The sequence below is a fragment of the Dromaius novaehollandiae genome, chromosome 3 (genome assembly GCF_036370855.1).
Source record: "Dromaius novaehollandiae isolate bDroNov1 chromosome 3, bDroNov1.hap1, whole genome shotgun sequence".
In the NCBI taxonomy this organism is placed as follows: domain Eukaryota; kingdom Metazoa; phylum Chordata; class Aves; order Casuariiformes; family Dromaiidae; genus Dromaius; species Dromaius novaehollandiae.
This window is the reverse complement of record NC_088100.1, coordinates 36,747,316-36,765,045: the sequence shown is the minus strand read 5'-3', so window position 1 is coordinate 36,765,045 and position 17,730 is coordinate 36,747,316. Positions and strand designations below refer to the sequence as shown.

The 17,730-nt window shown below is 35.7% G+C and overlaps 1 protein-coding gene across 2 annotated transcripts in view; it reads left to right on the top strand.

Annotated features, from left to right (window-relative positions):
- PHIP (pleckstrin homology domain interacting protein) overlaps positions 1-17,730 on the top strand; it is a 120,929-nt gene that overhangs the window by 6,104 nt on the left and 97,095 nt on the right. For both annotated transcript variants that reach the window (XM_026121112.2, XM_026121111.2), the window contains exons 5-7: positions 5,087-5,237; positions 5,351-5,449; positions 14,533-14,693. In XM_026121112.2, the coding sequence (XP_025976897.1) occupies positions 5,087-5,237; positions 5,351-5,449; positions 14,533-14,693 (411 nt within the window). The remainder of the gene's footprint in view (positions 1-5,086; positions 5,238-5,350; positions 5,450-14,532; positions 14,694-17,730) is intronic.

Sequence of the window (17,730 nt, the reverse complement as noted above, 5' to 3'; positions counted from 1 at the left end):
AGATAGGCAAATAGGTGCAAGTATGCTCACAGTAATAGGTAAGTCCACAAGGCTGAAAATGTTCCAGTCATTCATAATGTTTTGTGTTAAGTACCAAGCTTGTAGCAGTCTGTTTATGCTAAGGTTCTTTTTATTATCTACTCCCTCTTCCACCTATTAAAAGCACAAAATTGTTGAAAAGTGGATTGTATGTTCTTGGGACAGCTCGTTTCATATAGGTCTGTTTCATTAGAGGAAAAGTAATCTTATGTTAGTGTGCATTTCTATAGAATGTAGTTGGTAAATATCCATATCCTTTTAGCTCATGCATAATTGGAAAATACTTCAGAAATAAAAATGCTTCTGGGCAAACAGTTAATTCTCCCCTTTCTTCTGCTGTCTCCCTCTCCCCCCAAGAAAAGAGAATGAGAATGCTTCAGAGAAAAGTAATTGTACGTTATTGCAGTTCCTAATTTTAAAGCAATCAGGCAGTTGCTAGTGGTACAGGATACTCGATTAGATTGATGGTCTGATATAGTACAACGGTTGTTGTAATTCAATATGGAGTTTGTTTGCTGTAATATCTTATATAGTGGAATAGTTGCAGCTTGGATGGATATTGGTATTAGTAAAATTGAGCTCTAGCATGTTGAAATAAAGGTGGCTGACTGACTTTTTTAATGTTCTTATGTGGAAATACGTTTTTCTGAAAGATAATTAGGGCCGAACTTGTAGTTAAGTATGCTAACTGTTAGCATGGAAAAAAATTTGTTATTTTACAGAATGTTTCAGTATGTGTACTGCTTAGTGCAGAATTCAGAATAGGATTGTATTTTATTTGGTGTCTAAAACACTTGCAGTGTGTAACTGAAATATGTATTAGAAACTTAATGAAAGAGTCTAGGTCAAACCATGATTCTGTTGATTGATTCATTGTGATTCTGATGTTAAATTATTTTGCAGAGTCATGGAGAATGAAAATACAAGCACTTAGGTCTGCTCCAAAAGTAATAGATTTGAATGTTAGTCTAAATAGCTGTTGGAGCTGTATTTTGTGTATTCCCATGCTATTCGTTCTGGATAAGTGAAGTTGAGGATGGTAGGTGAAGGGCGAAGTTAAGAGTGATACCTCTTCTTACTTTCCTAGAAAATATTTGTGCCTAAGGTGTGAAAACTTTGTACCTCCTAGCAGTGTTGCTATTCTTGCTGAGTTAGACCCTAAACTTTACTGATTTACGGTAATGTTTAAGTGTAGTAACTCTTCCTATGTGGAATGGCTCTTTTGAACTAATAGTTAGTTTAGTATTATACTTGTGAAAGCATATCTTCTCTGCATTTCTACTGGAAGATTAGAACAGAGTTAGGTGTTACAGAAAGCCTAATAGGAAGAAAGAAACCACCTAGAATTTTATCTGGGGGACTGGCAGGAAAAGGAAAGTGCTGTTTATATGCTGTTTTGATGTCACAGATTTGGCATAAAAGCTTGAAAAAGAGTCCAGTTTTCACTTTTCATTTACAGCTGTATGAATTTTAAATACTTGCACATCTCTCTCTTTTTTTTTTTTTCCCTTCTACTTTCACTTCTCATTTTGGGATCAGTGATTGATAACGAGACAAATTTTCATCATCCTGCTTGGCTTGTCATGGGCTTTTCTGTGTCTGACAAAGCTTGTAACATGTCCTTTTAAAAAATAATTGGATTTCTTCCTTGTCACTTGACTTGAAAGATACTGTGGTGGGTTTTTTTTTTTTTTTTTTTTTTTTTTTTAGTAAGAGGAGGAGACAGGGTAGTAGGTATATCTTATATTGTTTTTAGCTTCTTTTTACAGTTCGTCAGTGCAAGGATTGCCCCTTTCTAAGTAGGCTGCACCTTAGATCTCTCTGTCTTTCTGGAGCACAAGTATCCCAAATTTGTTTTTCATTAATCCCTAAAATAATTAGCATCAGCTTGCATACTTTATTGGAATTTTTTAAAAAAGCATAATAGATCAAAAGAAATAATTTTAGCCTTCAAGTAGCTTTTTTTTTTTTTTTTTCTTTTTTTAATAACTTCCTTACCTCGTCCTTTCTTAGCTTGCTGCTGCCCTATTCTGGTTCTATTATATATATATTTTTTCCTTTTTCAAAAGGGAAGGATGCTAAGACTAAGATGAATTTATGTACTTTTTCATTTGTGACTTCTGCTCTAATGCTAAAGGCTTAAGTCACACATACAAGTTAGTATTGTTAAAAGCATTTTTTTTCCCCCCGTGAGGAGGGAAGTACTTTAGAAGTTTTTCAAGAGAAAAAGGTAAATTTCTTAAAAATAGGTTAAGTACCTTCCCCCATTTTTGTTCTTTATAGCAGAAGAGAAACAAGTCCAAATACAACCTATAATAAGACTAGAGACTTTTGTCTGGCAGATTTTACAGTGAAATGGAGCATTTTTTTTTCTCTCTCTTTTTAAAATGTATGTGTATGTATTAGTCTTAACATATAGGAAAATGAGAGGCAAGTGTTGACATCTGTATATCGCATCTGAAATTGTTTTACGAACTTCCTGGAACTGACAAGTGTTTAAATGGCCAATGTTACTCTGAGATGTATATATATATATTTTATTCCTTTCCTTATTGTTGAATCACTTTCTTAATGAGTTGGATGTTAGTACTGTTTGGTCGCAAACAGTGATGATTCTGAAATTTTCTGTTCAGAAGCATCACAGAACTACTGTGTATGTTGGCAGCTTTTGCATAAAATGGCTTAACCTGCACTACAGTCTATTTTTGTCTGTAAGGTGTATTTTAAGATAATGTCTTTAATAGGTATGATCAAGAGTAATACAAATAGATCTGACTCTTTAAAACATTTGCTTAAAAAGTTGCTTGTGGAATTGAGCCCTTCTTGTTCATGCTTCTTTTATAAAAAAAACAAAAACCAAAAAACCTCCCAACAAGAACAGAAAAAGTGAACCCATATGGCTTATGACAAATCATGAGACGTATGACTCAATATGTCAGCTAGTTGTGGCTTTGGAATGTGTCAAAGCTGATTTGCTTTATTTACTTCAGATTTTGTGCATTTGTGGACATGTATAAAATTGAAGGGTGTTGAGCAGGATAAAACTATGCTTAACTGTATTAAGTTGTTTTAATATATGTGGTCAAACCGGAACATCACTGATTATTAACCTTTTAGAGAGAAAAGTTCAGTTTCCACATAAATGGAAAATTGGTTTCAGATAAAACAGTGCAAAGAGCAGTACTTTCTAAGTTTTTGATCCTTTGGATAGGAGTGAAGGAGAATAAAAGCTAAGGAAATGGATGAGGATTGTTGGTGGCAGAAATTGCACAGCTTAGTCACCATTTAGGACTATTCTGCTTTTTTGGAGGAGCACTCAGCCATGCATTTTGACTGTGGTTCCTCCCTCTCTAAGTAGAGTGAAAGATGTCTGTTTCATTTATATGTTACCTATAAGAAAAATGAATCAGACTAGCAAGTTCCAAGCTCAGTGGTTTATTTTTTGCTACTCTTCTAACTGAGTGCATGTATCTGATAACATTAAACTTACTCATCTTAAAAAATTCACGTAAGATAAAGAAAGAAAAAGGCTTTTTTAAAAGAATTTAAGATATTATTTAAGTTAAAATTTACAATTAATTCTACAGATTTATTTTTAAGTCATTTGACTTCTAGATAGTCAGATTTGGATAACTTGCAAGGCCTGCTACGAAGGTAATATAACTCTAGAAGAGTAGTAGAAGACAAACCTCCTCCTTCACTAGAAGGTTGACATGGTGGGAGGAAAAACTTGCTCTAGAGTAAGCAAGGCTTTTCCAAAGTCGCAGTTGCAGACATCAGCACTTCTTATGCTAACAAATTGCTGGAATACATGGAGTGATTACATTGTGTCAGCAAGATAGAAACACATTTGATGAAGAGTAAGGTATATTCCTGTTAATTGTGGATAGTACAAAAGCATCAGTCTTGCTAAAATGTCTATCATGGCTTTCTGCAGTTGTAGAATAACAAAACATCACAAGCTTTTACTGCAGTACTTTTTTGCTGCAAAGTGAAACTGTGCAGACAAATTTCAGACTGAAAAAAGGATTAAACTGCTACATGCCAAATCCTGTACTAGAACTGAAGAAAATCGAGTTTCTATCCTCCATATTAATTTTACTGTTTTAAATATTTCTTATACTTTAAGCTGGCAGTAGCAGTTTTATGTATTTAAAGTGCTATTTCTTAATTGAAGGATTTGTGTTTTACTGTAGTCACTTGCACGTGTTTTGAAGCTGTTTGGTTCCAGAAGATCATCTTTCTGATCTATAATTTTCGTAGTTCCGAAGAACACATGGACTCAGTTTTGTATGGGCAGTCAATAGTGCTGACTAGACATTCTTTTAATCAAGTGGTAATGAGAAGATCTGTTGATGATGATAGGAGCTTGTTCTAGTGCTGTGCAATTGAGAACTGAGTAGTGTACAAAACCTGGTCTGAGGATGTTTCCCTTATTGTTACAAATTCATGTCTTCAGTGTAACAGAGGGACATGTATACTGATTGTAAAATTGAATTACTTAAACCAACGCTTTGATTTAAAAGGCTTAGATGTAAAGATTCCAACTGTGGAGCTTTAGCCAGGCCTCATAACTTAGGTGAGTTGAGGAAGAATGTTTTTGTGTGTGAAGAGTATCCATCTTCTCCAAAATTGTGTTACTTATTTAGTATATATGAATCTTCCAAGAAATCTGTAAATGTTGCTGTGCCTGTAATCCTTGTCTCAAAGTAATTTAAATTGACCAGAAAACTATTTAAACATAATATTGAATATATTTACATTTTTTCCCTGTTATTATAAAGCGGCTTAATATTTTGTGGCTAACTCTGCTTTAAAGTCACAAAATAGTAAATACCAACAGTTCTGTGTACAAGTTGCATACTGTGAATAGAATTAATTAGGACCAGCTGGAAAGAGTTACTGTGCATAAGGTCATTATCTGTTTTTATGCCTTATATACTGTTTTTTTAAGAATTTGTGTAGGAAACTGGAAAAAAGATCAAACATTTTCAAAAATGTTTGTTTTTTCTTTATTAAATGCTTTGTTTGCTTTTTTGTATAATAGGTGAAATACTATAGACACTTGGCACCCGATCACTTGCTTCAAATATGCCATCGGCTAGGACCACTTCTAGAGCAAGAAATCCCCCAGAGTGTCCCTGGAGTGCAGACGTTATTAGGAGCTGGCAGACAGTCTTTGCTTCGTACAAACAAAAGTATGAAAATTCCATGAGATTTTTGAGAGTTCTTGATTTTTTTTCCATGTCTTTTCTGCATTTTTCTCATGCAATAAAATGGTTTATATTTTTGTGTAATTCTTTTAAAACAGGTTGCAAACATGTTGTGTGGAAAGGATCGGCTCTTGCTGCATTACATTGTGGAAGGCCTCCAGAGTCACCTGTCAATTATGGCAGTCCACCTAGTATAGGTAAGTCAGTCTTATGATGGCATTGCCATTGTAATTCCTAACTCCCAGGGTAATTGATTAATGTGATGATGAGAGCTGAGTAGCAATTCCATTATATTTGTCCTTGTTTGTGTTGTACCTTTCATTCAGTGTTATTTTTATTAGGATGTTGTGTATCAGTTTTTATGTGTTTATGTACATGTGTTTATGTACATGTGTTTATGTACATGTGTTTATGTACATGTGTTTATGTACATGTGTTTATGTACTAGTTCTGCTCGGAAGCTAATTATTATTATAAAACTTCCCTTTGAGGTATGAAATTGAATATAATATCTTCCAACAGTGAAAATATATAAATAAAACTTTTTTTCTTAAAAATTTAATAATGCTTTTGATAAAAAAGATTAATAATGCTTTTGATAAAAAAAGGTAGTTGATACAGTGGAAAAATTTAAAATCAGGTCAGCATGGTCTTTCTCTGTTGTTGGGGAGAGTTAGTCACGTAGACTTCTAATGGTTTTCTTTGAAAAATTTGTGTGTCTTGTAGAAGTGATTCTTTCTGTTCTTTGGTCCATCCACTAATTTCCTAGCTGTGCATGTAGTTTGCTATGCTATGTCATGCTGTCCGTGCAGTTGGAAAAAATGAAAGCAGCTGTAGGTCAGAGGGGTATTTTTCTGCCGTTCTTCTTTCTGCTTGCCCTTGTAGTTGTTATAGCTCTTATTGATATCTTTGTCACTGAAATGGGTTCTGTTAACTTTCAACTTTCTAATAAGAAAATATATTTTCCTGTTTTTAATTGTGAGGAGAATCAAAGGACGTGTGATATTTTAGGAGGTTCTTTAAGGTACTTCCTTTTTCTTTTGTCATGGTCAGGGCAGGAAAACTCTGCAAAAGCACTTGTTTTCTTTTGGTGTTTCCGTGCCAATCTTTCCCCCAACCATGGTGGGAGAAAGGTTAAGACCAGTGTGGAGACTAAATGTATTCGGACACCAAAACACTGATCACAAACAGATATATGCACAGTGTTATGAATCACATGACTTCCCTGTCCTGCAAGAAAGGTGGCACAGTCCAGGAGAGAGGCCAGGCAAGTCAGTGTAGTGGTTCCTAACGCAGTTCCTGCCATGCTGTATGAAGTCCTGGGGCAGGGCTGTGAACACTGTTCTCTTTTCTCTCTGGTACTGCTGAGATTTCTCCCTTCTCTCTCTGGAGTCTCTCTTAGAGTCTGTTTCAAATCTTTCCTGAATGACTCTGGACAACATGATTTACAAGATTGAGTATACAGTGCTCAATGCTTGCCTGGTTCATTCACGCTCCCTTGGCACCCGTCTCTTGGCTGTTACCATCCCTGGCACTCAGTCTGCCCCCTCAGAGGTTCTGCACAAGTCTGCAAAGATGCATTTGCAACTTTCACAGTGATTAACAGGTTGTTTATCCTTAAATTACTCCCTTATTCTTGTCTGCTCCCTTATAACTAAAGTTCAACCAGACCCAACCCATGCCAGCTGCCAGCGGGCACCATCCTTCTTACTTGTTAGGTTGACAGTGAATGAAGATTTACTTAGCATCTCCTGTAGAGGGTATTTTGAGCTATAACCTATTTTCTGTTAAAATTACGTGTAGCAATAAAAATATCTCAAAATACTATGTGTATTAAAACTAGTATTTCTCTCATACTAGGTTAGACAGAGAATGGCCAGTTTTTTCAAAGGTACTTGTATACCTAAATATGGAAAAAGCATTTTTGAAAATTTTTCTAAATCCTTCGAGGAGATCAAGCATTGAACTAGTTTTAAAAAAAACAAAAACAAAAACCAAGAAGTGATTAGTCAAAAACAGGTATGAAATAGGATAGCTTGAGCCTCTGTTACTGAAAGTCATTGAAGCACTCATTTAGTCGCTGTACTTAACACCCTGACTAAGAGGAAAAAAAAAATCCATAGAAGCTTTCTCTAAATTTCATGATCAATTTAACAGTCATGATGCACAGAAATATTTTTATCACACAAAACAAGGACTTCTGGAGTGTAATATGGCATTCCTTATTATGCACTGAAGCTCCTTCTGTAGTGCACTGCAGGCTTAAGTGTCCGGGAAACTTCTAAAGATGAGTGAAGGAGTTGTGAGACCTTAAGGAGTAGGTATTGCTGCAGAAGCAGGTTTCTGGGCCTCCTTGGAACAAAATAAAGTGTTTATGGAAGCACAAAATCTCTGAACTTTGCTTAATACGTTGCATCACTGTGATAAAAGATGTGTTGCTAAAAGACTGATAAAAGACACAAGTTTTGTCATGGCAAAAAAGAGAGGACTGAATATTTGTTGGGTGAACTACTGAATAACACAATACAAATCTGCAGCTACATACTTTTCAGAACAGAGGCATTAAACATAGTAACTGGCAAAGTTCTCCATGTCTGAACTCCTTTTGGAGGCTATTGTTAGCCTGTGAGGTTTCCATGAACTGGGATATATTAAAAAAAGAGTTCAATTTTGGGTGTTTAGATTATTTCTAGGGTTGAAAAAAACTGGATTTTCGTGTCTTTTTTTTTTTTTTTTAATGGATATCATTACCTACAGCCAGGGAATTATGGTTCTCTCAATAGCTGCAGCAGAAGCATTTTGCAGCTAAGAAGCTTTGAATGTTACTGGTAAAGCACTGCCAATTTTGACCTGGTAGAATGGCAGAGTATTTGGTGTTCTTACAGGCCTTTCATTTATTTTAAAGGACAAGCTGCATGCTTTCTGTATTATTACTTCTGTAGATGTTTTGGATATAGGAAGAAAAACATGGCTTTGTAGGGTGTTCAGAAGTGAGTTTTCAGAGCTTGCTCAGGTGGTTTGGGTGTTTGTCAAAGGTGGTTGCTTAAACTCTTGTATAGCACCTGCATGTTTAATATGTTTTTGAATGAATGCCAGAATAACAGCTCTAAATAAAGAGTTGTTTCTATATTGTGTTCTAGAGATGGGGAGAAATATACTTATTGCTGAGTAATTCCCCTCTTGAGCGGTTGTGCATGTGCTTGAAGAACATAGACGTGGGGAATCTTGGGCCAGATCAGCAATCCTTTTTGCAAGGTGACTTGACCTTAGAAAGTTAAGATTTCTTTAGTAGTGGTTGTCTTAGCTGCTTCTATACTTGAGAATATATTTTTAAACATGATGAAGTCAGGGTGGAAGAGGAAATGGCTTATTTTGCATTGTACCATGTCTTGTTCAATGGTATATAGTTGCTCAAGGGAAAAAAGCTATGAAAGCCATAGCAGCTGGTTTTCAAAGAGATTTGTAGGTTTGTCTTGGTAGACAAACTCCCAGTTTCAGCCCCTAACTTTCAACTACTTTTTAGGGAAGAACAAGGCTTTTTAAAGACATAGATGTTTTGTTTTTCTTTTTAATTGAACCTTTTGTGGAACACTGAATATTTGCACTGAATCCTTTTCTAAGCATTGAGATAAGTGCTGGTAGTTAAATGTTTTCTACTGAGGAGTTATTTAGGTTTCTGGGTGTCTGGTTCAGAACTGTGTGTTGACGCATTTATCTCTGATTTATCCTGTTCTACTCTGATCCTTTCAATGAAATCATGAGCTGGAATCACACTTCTTTTATAAATTGAGCTTGATAATTTCATTCCATTTCCTTAAATGACTTCCCCTTTTATCCCGGAAAGGCTATGTTTTATAGATTTATCTAACAAAAATTTCAGAAACTATTACTCTTCAGGCTGTATGTATTTCAGGTGGAGAGCCCACCAGCAGTTGAGGAACAGAAAAGGGTCTGAAGTCTTTCTAGCTTGTGCAGACTTTTTTCCCTTCATTTGCATTTCACTAAACATATAGCTGTATTCATTGATTTCCTAGCCTGCTGAACCAGTATAATTATGATGCTGATGAGAGATTCTTGAGAATTAAAACCATGTGCACGTTCTGCCAGCTGCCTTGTAGGTAGCTGTTTTATATGCAGTTAAAATGCCTCTATACAAATATGAACTTCTCTAGAAAACTACAGAACCACATGTAGAACATAATTAAAAAAAGCAAGTGGAATAGTCTTTGTTCAATTGATATTGCGTGTGCAACATACCTGTCTTGTAAGAAGTTGCTAAAGAAATAGAAAAGAGTTAAAATTACAAGCTAAGTTAGTTAATTTCAATTTATGTAGAAACAGTGGAACAAATAATTAACATACTAGTTGTGGACATTTAGAAGATAGTACGTAAGGAAAAAGGAGTTGTCAAGAAAAATCACATCAGGCCAAAATAAATCATGTCAGGCCAAAAGATTAAGAAATTATTAAAAATAAAAATTAAGAATAAAAGGAGCTAAAAGTCTTTTCCTTATGCTGCTTTGTTCTGTCAAAGATCCCTTCTTCTTGAATGCAGAAACAAAAAAGGAATTCTTTCCATTAGTTTTTATGAACTGCTGAAAAAGCATAGAACTAAAATTTAGATGCTTTTGGGGAAGCTGGTCATTCAGGTGAGAAAAACAGAGTGAGATTGGCTGCTCTTTCCTGAAAATGAAGAATGTTCTTCCTAATCAATGAATATATCTGCATCTGAAAAATACTATTTCATGGGCTTGTTGCATAGTCCCCTTTGAGAAGAGTTCTTAGATATTTTGCCCATGTTTCTCACAGTTTTTGTTGAATGCTGCTGCTTTTTCAGCTGTAAACAGAATGTAATGTTCTGAAAGAGATGTAAATGTCTGTTTTTAGAAATTTACTAATTAATCCTTCTGGCCTAAAAACTAACCTGAGTGCTTTGTGTAACTGTATTATTCTTTTAATTATAGCAAAAAGTCAAAAGAGTAATTTTTAGGTTCTAAGCATTAGAAATACACTAAACTTATCTTAAGGGATCTGTATAAAGTAAACAGTTACACGTGTTTATTCAAATCTAAAGTGAGTTATACTAAAATAATGCCTTGTTATGCAAGAAATGTGTATAGAAGTCTTACAGTAACAATAGTTTGAGTTAAATATGGACTGAACAAATATCTACTGAAAGTAAGCAAGATTGCATTGAAATCGGGGAACAGCTTGGAAATGCTTGGGATTGTGCAACTTGCTTTTGTTGTTACTCTTTATCTTTTTAAACACCTCACCTTTTACATCTCTGAAAGAGTTGGCAGTTATTTTCGTTTAACGAATAAATTCTGTATGTCAAATTTTCAGATGTATATAGAATTTTTATCTCTTCATAGACACTCCAGTGAGGAGTCACTGTATTTTTACCTTCATGAAATGCTCTGAGACACAGGGTGGCTTGATCAAGTTGCTAGCTTAACCCATTTAGATAGGTGACAGTCATCTGTAAACCAGAAAACCTAGAGTATTGTATAGTGTTTAGAAGTTGAACAGACATATGGTAGGAGGGTAGAGGTCAATTGAAGCTGCTCTTTTTGATTTTGGACATCTTGAAAGAAGGGGAGAAAAATCAAGTGAATGCATGACGCATTTAGTGTTACTAGCTTAAAGAGTGAAAGGAGGAGTCTGTCAGTTTTGACTTTTTTTTTTTTTTTTTTAAATTGACAAGTCTAAAAGTCCTAAATTTTACTCGTTAGAGGTGTGTCCAACCTCAACCAGTTAGGAAACTCAATTCAGTATGAGTAAGAGTCGTAAGTGAAGTATGCTCCTCGGGTGTCATCCCAGGCTTGTGCTGGTTCTGGTTCCATTTTTGTGTTACTAGAAAGGGATGAAATTGGTTTCTGTTCTTCACAGTAGTAGTTTTTTTAATTAAATACAACTTCAGAAAGAAAGAAAATGAAAGATAAGCCATAATGATTTAAAGTGTACTTTTTTTTTTTTTTAACATAACTTGTACCTGGTAAAAGATTGAATTTGGCTTATTACTGACCAAGACAGTTTTCTCTCCCCTGCCTTTAAAGGCATATTTCACATTCTGTTATAAGACCATGTAAATAAGGTGTGTGACTTTGAATGATAAAAACTAAAATAAGAAAGCCTGATCAGCTAGCTTCACTATTAAATGTCAAATCAAAATGTCACTTGGGACTAAGTGGTGGATTGTCCTGCAGTGTTGCAGAACAACCACTTGATAACATCTCTTGATTTTTTTTTTTGTTCTGTTTTGTTTTTCCTTTTTAAGCAGGATTTTACACGTGTGAGTAACAGACAAGCTTTCAAAGCTAAGTTAATTTTACTTCCCTGAATTGGCCAGGCTTGAGACATGTTGGATGGGAGTTATTTCTGCGCAGTGTGTTCTCTTCACAGTGCCCATCCAGTTGGGAGCAAGCAATCTGTTGTGTAGTTTTGTTCTTTCTTCCTTCCAACCCTTACTTCCCTTCATGTTGGATGGCTCACTGTAAGGCCCAACCAGCACTCTATAGCCTTTGCTTGGATACAGTTCATGTCCTTGTTTTCTCACTTACTATGCATGGTTAGTGGCTTGCACTGCAGCTGTTGAACTGCTTATACTTTTATTGCATTTTCTGTGACTGGATTAACACCTTTGCTCATACTGACACCACTGTGTTAGGCCAAGCAAAGACAGAAAACTGCTAACGTGGCTAAAACAAGATAGATACCAGACTTGCTGTTACAGGAGTTTCTGAAATTATTTTTTTGTAAATAGGTAAAATCAAGCTTAAATAGGATAAAGACCAGACAAGGCCTGGCAAGTCATGAGACCACATATGGGTAATGATTGTTATAAAACCAAAGGCCTGTAGTTAGTACAAAAGACATTATTATTATTGACAGTTGGTGACCTTTCTGACTTTGGCTGGCATCAGAAGTATGAATTTTTATTGTTCAGCTGCAGAATCTTTTTTTGAGACACAGCTATTTGTAACTTTTACCTGAACTCTGGAGGGAAAAAAAATAAATGTTATTGTGCTAGCAAAGTGTGCAAGTGACATATTGGAGTGGTAAATGTTAGGAATAAATAATGGAAATAGGTCAGTGAAATAAACCAAACTGGATCACTTGGCAAAGCGAATGTGGGTGAACATACATACAGTTAAATGAAAGGTCATATCTAAGAACAATGATGGATGTGAGAATTTAGTTCAACAGAACAGTTCGAGAAGTCTTAAAAATAATCTCTTAATGGACAGACTGTTCAGACCTGTGGGAGATTGTGATATTTTTTCCAAATTACATGATCTTGGTTAACGATTTTCTTCCTTATAAAAGATTACTATTAAATTCATTGACAGATGGGAACATTTCTGAAAATTAAAATTTTGGATAAAGCGCTTTTCCTTTTTGTGAGCTATGGGTTCATGTGAAGGCATTGCTAGAAGCTGATTTCCAGGCAACCACCTGCATCTTAAGAGTAAACAAGATGTAACTTTAGAATAGGTCAAGATTATTGTGCAAGTAAGCTCACTTCATTGTCATGACAAAGACCTTTCTTACTCTGTTTTTTTTTTTTTTTTTTTTTTTTTTTTTTTTGTTAAACTGTAGGAGGAATTGTCAGAAGCAGAAACTGGCTTTTTTTCTTTTTTTTCCTTTTTTTCTCCCCCCTAACTGAACTCATCTTGGTTTTCTGCTGTTCTAAAGTTGACTGTCCTTTGGCAAGGAGATGCTTTGTTGCAAGGCAGTTGCAGCTGCATCTTTTTCTTCTTGTGTTTGGGGAGTGGAGAGGATATAGTTTAGCCTAAAGCAGGAGCAGCGCTGGTTAAAAGTGCCTAACCCCACAGCTGATGATCCCCCTCATTCACCAAGCATCTTGAACTAGCCAGACTTTGAATCTTTGGGCTACATATGTAGTAAATAAAATGGTTCGGGGCTGTTCTCTTTACCTGACACCAATGGGTTTGGCAGTTGTCCATGCCACTAAGTGCTTTTGCTCCCCGTATAGTGTAGCCACAATCTGGTTTGCCTATTGAATGTTCTTTGACCTGTGCAGATGCTCAGACCGCTATCTGAGAGAGTGCTAGTTGGCCTTTGTCAAAACCATGCAATGCCAAAGACTTTTGGCTTTTTCGCAGTTAATACTGCTGGCTGAATTGGTCCTGTAGTTTACTAGTATAAACACAGCCTTGGTCAAATATAAAGAATGAATGCCTGACCAGAGTAGTAATGAAAGTATCACCTACCTGTCGTGACACTGGCAGATTTTGTTTTTTATGTGTAGTGCTGTGGACTTTGGGCGTACATGTGTGTTTAATTTTCACATATTCAAAAGTTGGAGGTCTAAACACATTTTCTGTTTTAACATAGTCCTATGGAATATAAAATGTGTTGCTCTTGCCCTTGTTTCTTCAACCTAAGGATAATATGGGGAGCTGTTTGACTAATGCCTATGTATTCATGCCTGCAAACACTGTACTCCATTGCTTATCATTGCACGAGTAACAGTCTAAAAATAATAAAGCTGAGCTTCTGGATAATGCTTTTTTCCTGAAGTTCCTGGTTGATTTGAATTATGTTGTAACAAAGTAGATTACTGCTCCTGGACCTTCTTAGCATTTTAAAGTTGAGGGAGGATGGATTTGGGGGTGTGTGTGTGTGTTTGTTTGTTTTAAGTCTCTGTTAGTCAAACTCAGAATGTAACTTTTTTCCTCCCTCTCTTCCTGTTGCCCCTGCCTCCCCCCCCCCCCCCCCCCAATTGGTAGTAATATTCTTTGAAGGAAAGATTGATTGTGCCTTGTGAATAGTAGATAAACGTTTGGTTATGCAGACCTCAAAATAGGTTGCCCTGGAGAAGATTTGAATGTTTGCTGATCTGCAGTTAATATCTATCTGAAAGTCTTATGATTGATAAATTTGAAATAGTTTACTATTCTCAAGCTGTCTCAATCCTTCTGAATTTCTCACACTTAGTATAAAGTGAGAAGCATACATTTGGGCATTTAAAATTGAATGTTTGATGTGTTGTAACTTCATGCTCTGCCTTGCCCTGTGGTACTTTTTTTGCATATTTGTATCATAGAGTACTTCTGTGTTATGTTTTTCCCTGATTAAAGTATGGGCAATGGTAAAATGAGAGAATTATTATAATAAGCTGTGCGTATGGTAAGAGGTCCAGGGCTGAAATGAACTTTCCCTTTTGGACAAGCACTTTAGCTTATGAACCCAATATAAATGCTGTCTTTTTTTTTTTTTTTTTTCCCTCTTCCTTCCCTTCCCCATTTGGTAGTGGATACCCTGTTTTCAAGAAAACTAAATGGGAAGTACAGACTTGAACGCCTTGTTCCAACTGCAGTCTATCAACATATGAAGATGCACAAACGAATTTTAGGACACTTATCTTCTGTATACTGTGTAACCTTTGATCGGACTGGCAGGCGAATATTTACTGTAAGTACAAAAATCTTTATTTTCTGTAGAATTATTATTTACATATAGATTGCATGTCAGTTAAATTTTTTACCAAAAACTAGCTGTGCTGATGTTGTGCATCAAGACCAGGTAAATGTCTTACTACTGTTGTTCTCATATTTCCTTTTTTTAAGGAGTATATAACATATCTTAAAGCCAAATGAAATGCTGATTTCTGATGCATGTAGTTCAGTAAGAAAGCTCAGGTTATTTTCAGTGGAAAGAAATGACCTTCTGTAGATTGTTTTCTCTCTTGGAAGTTATTCTGCAGCAAAACATAGGCAAAAGAATGGAGCATCACCACAAGATTTGATTAAGAATTCAGGGAGGACAATCAGTATGCAATCGCAGATGAATTTGACTTTTTTTCTATATGTTTTGTTAAGTTAAAAACCTGACTAATATGATTAACAATCTGGTGATAAACTTAGATTTTGTACAGTGTATTGATAGAAACTAGAAAGCTGAAAACTAGTGTGATAATAAACGCTGGTTCATGGTGAGTTGTCTTTGAGATTCCTGGAACTAGTTTTTGGACCAGTGTTCATAATATTTGTATTTTTTTTAACTAAGTAATACTGGGAAAGATACCTAAAATAACTACTGAGATTGCAAGTTTCCCAAAGAGTGGGAATTACGATGAAAAACAAGTAGGTGTCAGTGTAATTTGGATTCCTTGGTAAGTGGTCACTTTAACTGAAGCTAAATATTATGAATATGTCAATCTGGGACACTTGGGCTGCATTGATTGCCTTCCCACAAATACTGTATGCAGTTGATAACTTTGTGGATTCAGGAGCTTGAGTGTCTTTTCTAACCTCGTGACAGATACTTCAGTGATGTAGGTGGAAATACAGCTCATTTCTCTTACTTTCGCATTGCAGCCCTGGCTTTTAGAATTCTCATAAGATGGTTGTAAATACGATTCTTCCTTTTCCCCCACATGTATTTTGCTTTGTTGTATGGAGGGATGCATGGTTGTGGGGATGGGACACTTAGAGTATTCTGAAAAACTTTGGTTTATTTGTTCACTTGTTAATTCACACATACTCGAGATTGTTTTCATATTTCTCTAGCTTTCGTTCACAAGCTAACTCCCTCAGTAGTGATGGACATTAAATTCTTACCATCTTTCCTAGTTCATGCATGATTCACCTGTCAGGAAAAGGGACTCTCTCTGTTTTATGGGTTTATGACATGGTGGAATGGATTAGGAATTTTAGGTGTGCAAGTATAAAAATCTCCTGTGCTCATCCTCTTCACCTCTAAATGAAAACTTCTGTTGGTGCTTCCTAGGTAAAGTGTGTAAAACTCCTTGGTAAGTTCTTCTCACTCTTCATTTTCCTGATATCTTCGCATGTTCCTAAAATATGTCCTCTTTCAGAGATTTATTTAACTTCCTCTGAATTCATCTGTGATGAAGAGTAGAGATGTGCATTCTTGCAGTCTGACTTAATTGCCTTCCTTTAACCACTTTTCCCTTGACTGTAATGGTAATTTCTTTCCCAAAGAAAAGCAGGAGAAGTTTAAGTAAAAGCGGGGGGAATTGCTTCTGCAGTCCTAGGGCTTTCCTGGTAGTCCTTTGACAGATGTACCAATGTCCTGGAGTGATAGCTTGAAAAAGCTCTGAGGTTCAAATCATGATGACTTCAATCCAGTGTTAAATAATGTGTGTATAGAAATTAATTGTGGCTGATGTTTTCCATTTGGGGTGGATGGGGCAGAACTTCTTGCCTCAGCATTCCCTGAAAAATTCGGTTTTGTGGGGTTTTTTTGTTTGTGGGGTTTTTGAGAGACTTTTAAGTGGTTGTTGACAAATGGAAAACCAAGGTGTTTTATTCAGCATTCCAGTAAAACGCAAGTTGCTTTTGCTGGAGTGATGTAGTCAGTAGGATAAACAGTGATGAGCTGTCTTATTGTAATTGCATCTAAGTAATGAAATGGGGTCAGTTCTTTTCAGTCTTGACCACTGTAATGTCTAAAAATCTCTAGAGTAGCAAGTAGAAAAACAGGAATTTATAAGTGAAAAGAAGGCAGACTTCTTTTTATTCCAGACATGTCTGTAACTAGAATGCAAATTTGCATGTATCAGTAGGGGATCATTCTTGCTCTACATTTTTACTCTCAAACTTCTGGCATTTAGTGTGGCATTAGCTAGATAAAATAAGTTGGTTTAGATTTATAATTGGTTGTAGAAAATGTACCATAGCTGTTTTTCCTTCCTTCCTAACATCTGAAGGATTGAAAGCCTGTAAATTCAAGTGCTGTGTTCTGTTTCAAATTAAAAGAAAAAAGTGATTTCAGCACATTTTTGGTTCTTACTGGTTAAGAGATGTTACCTTCGCTAGGAAGAAGAGGATGCTGTTAGTTTGCCTAGAGGCAGTGAAAACAGGACATTGCACGAGTTTTCTACTAGCTAATAGGTCATGCAAAATTCTTTTACAGATGTCACAAGAGTGTGTGGGTTTTTTTGTTTTTTTAAGATTAACCTCTTAGCTGTTTTTCTGAATATACAAAAATGTTTCTAATACGCAAACTCTGTTGGCTTAGTAACATAGATTTTTAAATCAATTGTATTTATTATATCAATTGTATTAATTATAAATTGTATTTATCCTTTTTACTTGGAAAGACACAACCAAAAGGGCTATCAGCATTAGTGAAGAAAATCTAAATATTTCTGACTGTCTTAAATCTCTTGAAAAATGTGAGGGGTAGAACCCATGTTGTGTGCTAGGAAAAGGCATTGTCTTCTCTGTTTTTTTCAGAGCACCTGCTACTTAACTTTCTGACTGCAAAGAAGAATGGCACTCTTCTTTTTCCCCACCTCCATCTTCCTGTTGTCTTTGAGATATGCTTTCTAGGGAATAATAAACAACAGTATGAAATAGCCTTTATAAGATTCCAACCAAAGATTAATTTGTGCATTTCTTGGCAGTTTCACTTCTGCCCACAAATCTGAGTAATGGTGTGAAAGTGAACCAGTTCTACTCCGTACCTTGGTAATGCTGTCATC